Below are 11,312 nucleotides of genomic sequence, written 5' to 3' on the forward strand. Positions count from 1 at the left end.
AGCAGTTGCCATACCAAGCAGTGATGCAGCAAGTCAAGATGCTCTTGATGGTGCAGCTGTATAACTTTTTGAGGATCTAAGGGCCCATGCCATCTGAGGGTCCATCTTTTCAGCCTCCTGAGGGGGAAGAGGTATTGTCGTGCCCTCTTCACGAATGTGTTTGGACCATGATAGATCCTTTAGTGATGTGGACAAAGGACCTTGAAGCTCTCAACCTACTCCACTACAGCCCCGTCGATGTGAATGGGGTCGTGCTCAGCTCTCCGTTTCCTGTAGTCCACAATCAGCTCCTTTGTCTTACTGATGTTGAGGGAGAGGTTGTTGTCCTGGCACCGCACTGCCAGGTCTCTGAATTCCTCCTTATAGGCTGTCTCTTCGTCATTGGTGGTCATGCCTATCACCGTTGTGTCGTCTGCAAACTTAATGATGGTGTTGGAGTCGTGTGTGGCCACGCAGTCGTGGGAGAACAGGGAGTACAGGAGGGGACTAAGCACGCTCCCCTGTGGGGCCCCCTTGTTGTGGGTCAGCGTTGCAGATGTGTTGTTGCTACCCTCACCACCTAGGGGCGGCCCATCAGGAAGTCCAGGATCCATTTGCAGAGGGAGGTGTTCAGTCCCAGGAACCTTAGCATAGTGATGTGCTTCGAGGGCACTATGGTGTTGAATGCTTAGCTGTAGTCAATGAACAGCATTCTCACATAGGTGTTCCTAATTGGCCAAGTGGGAAATGGCAGTGTGGAGTGCAACAGAGATTGCGTCATCTGTGGATCTGTTGGGACGGTATGCGAATTGGAGTGGGTCCAGGGTGTCTGGAATGAGGATGTTAACGTGAGCCATGACCAGCCTTTCAAAGCATTTCATGGCTACAGATGTGAGTGTTAAAATGGCGCAGACAGAGAGGGCTGCCTCACTTCTAGTCCTTAGGAAACTTTGCAGTATTTTTAAAAATGTATTATTTCTTACATTGTTAGCCCAGAAAATCTTAGCTGTTATTACATACAGCCGGGAAGAACTATTGGATATCGGAGTGGCTTCAACTTACCAGCACTACGACCAGGAATACAACTTTCCTGAAGAGGATCCTTTGTCCGCACCACCCAGGGCATTTGAACTGATTCCAGAGGCCGACCCAAAACAACGCCGCCGGAGGAGAGGGAGTCGGACTTCAGAGACGCGCACACCACCCACCGCTTCCGAGTATATTGCTCGCTAATGTCCAGTCCCAAGATAACAAAGTTGACAAAATCAGGGCAAGGGTTGCTTTCCAGAGAGACATCAGGGATTGTAACATACTCTGTTTCACGGAAACATGGCTCTTTCGGGATATGCTGTCGGAGTCGGTACAGCCACCTGGATTCTCAGTGCATGGCAGCATTTGCGCAAAACTGAAAGCGTGTACCACCGCATTTAACCATGGCAAGGTGACTGGGACTATGGCAGAATACAAACAGAGTAGTCATTCACTCCCGCAAGGCAATCAAACAAGCAAAATGTCAGTATAGAGACAAAGTGGAGTTGCAATTCAACGGCTCAGACACGAGACGTATGTGTCAGGGTCTACAGACAATCACGGACTACAAAAGGAAAACCAGCCACGTCGCGAACACCAACGTCTTGCTTCCAGACAAACTAAACACCTTCTCTGCCTTCACCTTCGAGGATAATACAGTGCCACCGACGCGGCCCGCTACCAAGGACTGTGGGCTCTCCTTCTCTGTGGCCGACGTGAGCAAGATATTTAAACATGTTAACCCTCGCAAGGCTGCCGGCCTAGACAGCATCCCTAGCTGCATACTCAGAGCATGCGCAGACCAGCTGGCTGGTGTGTTTACGGACATATTCAATCTCTCCCTATCCCAGTCTGCTGTCCCCACATCCTTTAAGATGGCCATAATTGTTCCTGTACCCAAGAATGCAAAGGTAACTGAACTAAATGACTATTGCCCCATAGCACTCACTTCTGCCATCATGAAGTGCTTTGAGAGACTAGTCAAGGATCATATCACCTCCACCTTATCTGTCACCCTAGACCCACTTCAATTTGCTTACCGCTCCAATAGGTCCACAAACGATGCAATCCCCATCACACTGCACACTGCTCTATTCCATCTGGACAAGAGGAATACCTACAGTGGCTTGCGAAAGTATTCACCCCCCTTGGCATTTTTCCTATTTTGTTGCCTATTTTGTTGCCTTACAACCTGGAATTAAAATAGATTTTTGGGGGGTTTGTATCATTTGATTTACACAACATGCCTACCACTTTGAAGATGCAAAATATTTTTTATTGTGAAACAAACAAGAAATAAGACAAAAAAACTGAAAAATTGAGCGTGCATAACTATTCACCCCCCCAAACACAGGGTTTTTTATAACCCAACCCTGATCTGTATTTCTCCACAACTTTTTCCCTGACCTGTTTGGAGAGCTCCTTGGTCTTCATGGTGCCGCTTGCTTGGTGGTGCCCCTTTCTTAGTGGTGTTGCAGACTCTGGGGCTGTTCAGAACAGGTGTATATATACTGAGATGATGTGACAGATCATGTGACATTTTTTTTTTAAACAAGTAATTCTTTTAATTTCACTTCACCAGTTTGGACTATTTTGTGTATGTACATTACATGAAATCCAAATAAAAATCAATTTAAATTACAGGTTGTAATGCAACAAAATAGGAAAAACGCCAAGGGGGATGAATCATTTTGCAAGGCACTGTATGTAAGAATGCTGTTTATTGACTATAGCTCAGCATTCAACACCATAATACCCTCCAAGCTCATCATTAAGCTTGAGGCCCTGGGTCTCAACCCTGCCCTGTACAATTGGGTCCTGGACTTCATGACGGGCCACCCCCAGGTGGTGAAGGTAGGAAACAAAATCTCCCCTTCGTTGATTCTCAACACTGGTTCCCCACAAGGGTGCGTGCTCATCGACCTCCTGTACTCCCTGTTCACCTTCAACTCAATCATCAAGTTTGCAGACAACACAACAGTAGTAGGCTTGATTACCAACAACGACGAGAGTCTACAGGGAGAAGGCTCAACATCAACCAAACAAAGGAGATGATCGTGGACTTCAGGAAACAGTGGAGGGAGCTCCCCCCTATCCACATCGACAGGACAGCAGTAGAGAAGGTGGAAAGTTTTAAGTTCCACAGCGTACATATGACCTACAAACGAAAATGGTCCACCCGCACAGACAGTGTGGTGAAGAAGGTGCAACAGCGCCTCTTCAACCTCAGGAGGCTGAAGAAATTTGGCTTGTCACCCAAAACCCTCACCAACCTTTACAGATGCACAATTGAGAGGATCCTGTCGGCAGGGCTCTCCAGAGGGTGGTGCGGTCTGCACAACGCATTACTGGGGGCAAACTACCTGCCCTCCAGGAGACTTACATTTCTTACACAGGAAGGCCATAAATATCATCAAGGACAACAACCACCCGAGCCACTGCCTGTTCACCCCACTACCATCCAAAAGGCGAGGTCAGTACAGGTGCATCAAAGCTGGGACCAAGAGACTGAAACAGCTTCTATCTCAAGGCCATCGGACTGTTAAACAGCTACCACTGGCATAGAGAGGCTGCTGCCTACATATAGACTTGAAATCATTGGCCACTGTAATAAAAGGAACACTAATCACTTTAATAATGCCACTTTAATAATGTTTACATATCTCGTATTACTCATCTCATACAGTTGAAGTTGGAAGTTTACATACACCTTAGTCAAATACATTTAAACTCAGTTTTTCACAATTCCTAAAATTTAATCTTTGTAAAAATTCCTTGTTTTAGGTCAATTAGGTTCACCACTTTATTTTAAGAATGTGAAATGTCCGAATAATAGTAGAGAGAATGATTTATTTCAGCTTTTATTTCTTTCATCACATTCCCAGTGGGTCAGAAGTTTACATACACTCAACTAGTATTTGGTAGCATTGACTTTAAATTGTTTAACTTGGGTCAAACGTTTCGGGTAGCCTTGCACAGGCTTCCCACAATAAGTTGGGTGAATTTTGGCCCATTCCTCCTGACAGAGCTGGTGTAACTGAGTCAGGTTTGTAGCCCTCCTTGCTCACACACGCTTTTTCAGTTATGCCCACAAATTTTCTATAGGATTGAGGTCAGGGCTTTGTGATGGCCACTCCAATACCTTGACTTTGTTGTCCTTAAGCCATTTTGCCACAACTTTGGAAGTATGCTTGGGGTCATTGTCCATTTTTAAGACCAATTTGTGACCAAGCTTTAACTTCCTGACTGATGTCTTGAGATGTTGCTTCAATATATCCATATCATTTTCCTCCCTCATGATGCCATCTATTTTGTGAAGTGCACCAGTCCCTCCTGCAGCAAGCACCCCCACAACATGATGCTGCCACCCCCGTGCGTCACGGTTGGGATGGTGTTCTTCGGCTTGCAATCCTCCCCGTTTTTCCTCCAAACGTAACGATGGTCATTATGACCAAACAGTTCTATTTTTGTTTCATCAGACCAGAGGACATTTCTCCATAAAATACGTTATTTTTCCCCATGTGCAGTTGCAAACCGTAGTCTGGCTTTTTTATGGCGGTTTTGGATCAGTGGCTTCCTCCTTGCTGAGCTTCCTTTCAGGTTATGTCGATATAGGACTCGTTTTACTGTGGATATAGATACTTTTGTACCTGTTTCCTCCAGCATCTTCACAAGGTCCTTTGCTGTTGTTCTGGGATTGATTTGCACTTTTCGCACCAAAGTACGCTCATCTCTAGGAGACGGAACTCATCTCCTTCCTGAGTGGTATGATGGCTGCGTGGTCCCATGGTGTTTATACTTGCGTATTATTGTTTGTACAGATGAACGTGGTACCTTCAGGCATTTGGAAATTGCTCCCAAGGATGAACCAGACTTGTGGAGGTCTACAATTTGGAGGTCTTGGCTGATTTCTTTTGATTTTCCCATGAGTTCAATAAAAGAGGCACAGATTCTTATTCCATTCTTTACTTATATTTGTGTGTATTAGGTATTTGTTGTGGAATCGTTAGATATTACCTGTTAGATATTGCTGCACTGGAACTAGAAGCACAAGCATTTCGCTGCACTCGCAATAACATCTGCTAACCATGAGTATGTGACCAATAAAAATGGATTTGATTTGATTTGAGTGATAGTCATTCATAAAGTTTACCTTAGCGTTCTTGGGCACAGGAACTATGGTTATCTGCTTGAAACATGTAGGTATTACAGACTGGGTGAGGGAGAGGTTGAAAATCAACGCATGCTCGGAGTATGCATCCTGGTAATCCATCTGGCCCTGTGGCATTGTGAATGTTAACCTCTTTAAAGGTCTTACTCACATCAGCTAAGGAGAGTTTGATCACACAGTCCTCCGGAATAGCTGGTTCTCTCACGCATGGTTCAGTGTTGCTTGCCTCGAAGTGAGCATAGAAGGCATTTAACTCGTCTGGTCGGCTCGTGTCACTGGGCAGCTCGTGGCCGAGTTTCCGTTTGTAATCTGTGATAGTTTGCAAGCCCTGTCACATCCGATGAGGGTCAGAGCTGATATAGTAGGCTGATATAGTAGGCTTCGATGATTTGCCTGTTGGATGGTTCGTCGAAGGGCATAATGGGATTTCTTATAAGAGTCCGGGTTAACTTAATGTCTCGCTCCTTGAAAGTGGAAGCTCTAGCCTTTAGCTCAGTGTGTATGTTGCATCTAATCTATGGCTTCTGGTTGGGATATGTATGTACTGTCGCTGTTGGGACGACGTCGCCAATGCATTTATTAATGAGGCACCCAGAGAAGGCTGTGCTCAGGATGATGCTTCGGTCATTATCTGACTGACTCTTAGAGACCTTTTTAAATAGGACCAGGATGTAATGTAATCAACCACCTTTTCATATAGGACTATAGAACATCATGCAAACAGCAATACCAGACTACCCTTTCCTTGGCTACAGGTGCTACATGTTTTCTTTTTATTGATGCATGGATGCTGCAATTTCTGCTACAATGTTACTTCTCTTTATTTAGGAATATCATGTTTTGTTTATGGTAGACTAGATTCAACTTATTTATATGAGTAAGGCTATTAGTACTATTGATAGGAGTGATGTGAGGCGAGGACCCAAGGCTCCTGCAGCATCGAGGTATGGATCTGGTAAAGGTGGTGTTAGGAGATTCCTTAATAGCCTGAGCAGAAATAAACAACTGGTAATTATGACTAAATGCATTACAACACTGATCAAAGGGATGAGTCACCTTTGGCCTCTAGTGATTGCCATGGATACAAAAGAACAGCTGTAGAATCAGGTTGGATGTGGTTTCATTGAGACAGAGCTAGATATAGAAAATAAAAGTATCTAGCTATGACTCTCAGCCTAGAACGACTTGTAGCCAATATGCCCTTTAGTCAGCTGTCTCCATCAAGCTCATTTGAGCCAATGGCCCCACACTCTGCAGAGGCAGAGGGAGTTAAACAGTGAGTGCAATATCTGTTTGTCTCAGGGTCAGCCTCAGCCATACCTATTAGTGGAAACGGTTCGATGAGTAACAGTGCCGTGGCCATTTTTATGAGCCATCAGAGGAACGGCAAATGTCTTCCAGCTAGATTTACGGGCTTCTCAGTATTTAAATCTCCCCTCTATGGCAAGAGTGAGGGAGGTCTGTGCCAAAGCAGGTCTGTGTCAGGAAAATTGCTTTTTTCTCATGCTGTAAGACAACAATTCAAAGACTGAATTGTTTCCACACATGCTGAGAGTGGAAGAGAAAGAAAGAGAAGGGGGATGGATGGAGAGGATGAGATAAGCAGGAGGGGGTTGGTTGCTGCATAATTTCCCCCTTTCTTTCATGCCTTATTGTTTGATGTTAACTGTTAACTACAATACTTTCATCATATTTATAAAAAATGACAAGGTTATTTAACACCTGTGTTTGTGCTGCCTAGTCAATGCTAGAGACTGAGTTTCACTTTTTAATTCTCTCTCTTCCTCCCTCTCTCTCAGGTATGACGTGTCAGGCGCGGACATCGTACACGGAGGATGAGGTGTTGTGGGGCCACCGCTTCCTGCCCGTCATGTCTCTGGAGGAGGGATTCTTCAGGGTGGACTACTCCCAGTTCCACAGCACTTTCGAGGTCAACACCCCACCCTACAGCGTCAAGGATCACGACGAGAAGTCCTCCCTGCCTTCGCCCCTCCCCACCCCCACGCTGGGCGAGAGCCACGGGCACGCCCGACGTGCCCGGGTCTTCTCTGTGGACTGCATCAACACTACGGACCGTGAGGAGCGGGCGGGGCAGTCCAGGCTGCCCAGTAAGCTTCAGAGGATGAGCTCGTCTGGGAAGGAGGACCTACAGAGGAAGGTTCTGATGCTGGGCTCCCAGCACTCTGAGAAGGCCTGCAGTACTGGAGACCTGCCTCTCAAGTTGCAGCGTCTCAGCTCCTCCCCCGGCCCAGAGGCTGCAGCTCGGCTGCAGCTCAAGGCCTTGAAACTGGGCTTTGAACCCATGACCCAGTCCACTGGAGACCTGCAGCTGCCCCCCACCCCAGCCCCCGTCCCCGCCCGCATCCACACCCCTCTGCCCTCAGGAGGGGGCCGACCAGAGGACAACCTGCCGGCCAAATTACGCAGGATGAATGCTGACCGCTGAGGTCATCATGACCAGACTTTGCATGCATCCCAAATGGAACCCTATTCCCTATTTAGTGCACTACTTTAGAACAGGGCCCATAGGGGGCTCTGGTCAAAAGTAATGCACTATGTAGGGGATAGGGTGTTATTTGGGACACATCCCCAGAGTCTAACTTCTCTTTGACCACACATCAAACTATGGAGAGAGGGAAAATGGAATGTGACGGAATATACTGAAAGACAATGATATGGAAGGGGGAAAAAACTATGATGGACGGTGTGTCACTATTTCTGTTTTTTCAAACACAATCTTTACTGGAATTACTGTGATTTTTGGGTGTTTTATAGCAACAGTGTTCGTACTGGTCAAACACACACACACACACACACACACACACACACACACACACACACACACACACACACACACACACACACACACACACACACACACACACACACACACACACACACACACACACACACACACACACACACACACACACACACACACACACACACGTTAATCTTTCCATCATCACACACACATACACACTCTAAAGAATTGTGCATGTATACAATCAATCCATCTGAATGCACTACATACCCCCTCTCTTAGTTTTAAACAAATAAAATATATTTAAGATGATAATATGTGGTGTACCTGCAACTTCCTTTGTCTATATTCTAGTTTCCATCAAAGGGAACATCTACTTAGCTAAGAAATACAGTCAAAATGCAATCTACATTTTTTGTTATTATTCATAATTGTTATAGTAATCTGCTACTCATTAGTTTACATAACACCTTTGTTTTTACATTCAACAGGTTGTTCATGGCCTAATCTTAGCTGCTGGCACGAAACACTTTCTATAACAGTTCCATAACTCCTTTGAACAGTGAGTCCGACACAGTGGATAATGGACTTTGCTGATACCAGAAAGAAAACACAGTCTTCGTCCAAATGGCACCCTACAGAGGCTTGTCCTTGGTGCTGATTGGCTGGTGTTTGGGAGTGGAGGATGGGGAGGATAGGGAGTGAAACAGTGGAGGAAGTGTCCACCCCCTTCAGACGGGCAGAGACAAGCAGCATGGCTAAACAGACAAACAGACATACAGACACACACACACTCTTTCAATTGACTTGTAGCCCGTTGTAACAGAAAGGAATTATGATTTTTATATAGAGTAGGATATACATTAGTCACAAGACTTCTCTCACAATGAAGTCTTTGTCACGCTGGTATAAATGATTCGGGAGGAATGTGTAATAGCGTTTTATACTGTACCCAAATTATGGCGAGCCGTGTAAAGGCACGGGGACGAAGACCAAACAAACACGTAACAAAAACACAGGGTTGAAACCCAAACAAAAGAGCGAGGAGTACCTCGAATAAATACACACGCGCACAATGATTAACGCACGGGACGAGACCCGTAATCATCTGCGCAATCCATAAGGGCATGAAAGCCCAAAACACACAGCACAGGTACTCACACGCACCAATGGACATTGTAACAATAATCAACCCCCAATGGAAACCAAAGGGCACACATATACAAATACTAATCAGTGGAAATAGGGGACAGGTGTGCGTGATGAAAGTTCCGGAGGGATCGGTGACAGTCTTCATTATAAAGTCCAACGGCAGACTTTAAGGACAGAAGCTTTGAAATGGCCACAACCTTTTACTCATCCGAACGAATGGAGAGGAAACAGTGGAGAGGGAGAGAGCAAGGGAGGAGGACAGAGAGAAAAGAAAGAGTGGAGAGGGTCACCTGAGCTCAGGGACAGAGTGCAGCGTAGGCTTCGGGAGGATTAGTCCATGTCTGCGTCCCAAATGGCCCATAGGGCTCTGTTTAAAAATGTTGCACTATGAAGGGGAATGTGGTGCTATTTGGCATGCAGCCAACACAGGCCTCAGTGGAATTTAGCACTCTTATGAGTAGAGGGTTCAGACAAACGGATGTATGATAGTTAGAGGCACCCACCCACCAAGCACTAATTTCTCCACCAACGCCACAAAGGGAGGAGATTCGACCAGGGGAATTCGATTTTCCCTACTTGAGGTGCATGCCTGAAGCGACCTGCGTGAAGGGATCTCTAGCCTCTGGTAATGAATTCCTCACTGCGTTCGCCCACTCAGAGTTGAGGCTAAAGCCTGACCTGATCCACACGATCCAACCTTTTCATTTAGCAGCATAAAGAGTCTATAAGTGTGTATGTGTGTGTATCTATTCGCTCACACTCATAAACACTACACTTCTTCCACTGGCTCAGCAGAGGACAAGTCACCCAATCATACTACAACAATGAATAGCCTCATTACAATAAGAGGAAAGGGACGAGTGACCGGGACTGAGCTCAATCGACACATCTTCAGAAGATGATTACAATACACTCTAATATTATGGTCACAGACCCTACGCACTTAACAAAGATGACATACTGTATGAATGAATCGATGCACCACACAAGAGTGCATTACTCTCATATACAGATGTAGGCTCTTCATTTGATCACCCTGTTCCAGGAGAACTTTCCTGCACTTGTAGTGTATTTGAGATTTAAAATCAGGCTAGAAGATACTCTGGACCTATGCACATTACACATTCCACAGTCCTCAAAAGACCGATTCAAAGTTCGGTCAGAACTCGCTACATGCTAATACAGTTTTTTACAATCACTTTAGCACTAATTTCAGAACCTTGATGTCATTTTTCAAAACTCTAGACACAAAACTCACAACCAATGATCAAAATGCACATTTTTCAAAACTCTAACACTTTTTCCAATTGCTTGGATACAATACACATTAATCTAAGATAATTTGTTCATTGAACTAAAATCATCTGTTCAAAATGACACAACTTAATATCAAAGTGTTACCATTTCAAAATGCAATGCACAAATTACATCTGAGATGACTGTCTATTCATTTCATTACAATGATCTAACTATTAATTAATTGATACAACTGCTCAAAATGATAAGTAACTGTTGCATTACTCTTAATGCATAGTTTTATGGAAACTGACAAACAATATTCCATGTTTAGATCATGAAAGTTTCACGATAACGAGATCCATTGACACCAATTACCGTGGAACATGAACCAATTGGACTACATTATCTATGGATGTAATATTTCATCATCATTCTTTATCAGACACTGTTTCTATGGTCCCATGTACCACTTTTCCAGACCATGTTTTCAGATTTAACATTACTGTACACTCACCGGCCACTTTATTAGGTACACCTATCTAGTACTGGGTAGGACCCCCTTTTGCCTCCACAACAGCCTGAATTATTCACGGTGTTGTACGTTAAGAGATGCCATTCTGCACACCGCTGTTTTAAACAACTGTTATTTGAGCATTTGTGGCCTTTCTGTTAGCTTGAATGAGTCTGGACATTCTCCTCTGAACTCTCTCATTAACAAGGTGTTTTTGCCCACAGAAATGCAGCTCACTGAATGTGTTTTGTTTATCGCACCATTCTCTGTAAACTCTAGAGACTGTAGTGCATAACAATCCCAGGAAGGCAGCTGTTTCTGAGATGCTAGAATCACCATGTGTGGCATCAACAATCATACCACGGTCAAAGTTGCTTAGATTACGCATCTTGCCCATTCTAATGTTAGGTTGAACAACAACTAAAGCTCTCTACTCTATATACTCTATATATTGAGTTGCAGGCAGC

At 44.8% G+C, this 11,312-nt stretch overlaps 1 protein-coding gene across 1 annotated transcript in view; it reads left to right on the plus strand.

Annotated features, from left to right (window-relative positions):
• LOC120035208 (G protein-activated inward rectifier potassium channel 1-like) overlaps window positions 1–8,009 on the plus strand; it is a 32,840-nt gene extending 24,831 nt beyond the window's left edge. The window contains exon 3 of the mRNA XM_038982022.1: window positions 6,979–8,009. Coding sequence (XP_038837950.1) covers window positions 6,979–7,625 — 647 coding nt within the window. The 3' untranslated portion in view covers window positions 7,626–8,009. The remainder of the gene's footprint in view (window positions 1–6,978) is intronic.
• Window positions 8,010–11,312: the final 3,303 nt, after the last annotated feature.

Source organism: Salvelinus namaycush, chromosome 3 (assembly GCF_016432855.1).
Source record: "Salvelinus namaycush isolate Seneca chromosome 3, SaNama_1.0, whole genome shotgun sequence".
Taxonomy (NCBI): domain Eukaryota; kingdom Metazoa; phylum Chordata; class Actinopteri; order Salmoniformes; family Salmonidae; genus Salvelinus; species Salvelinus namaycush.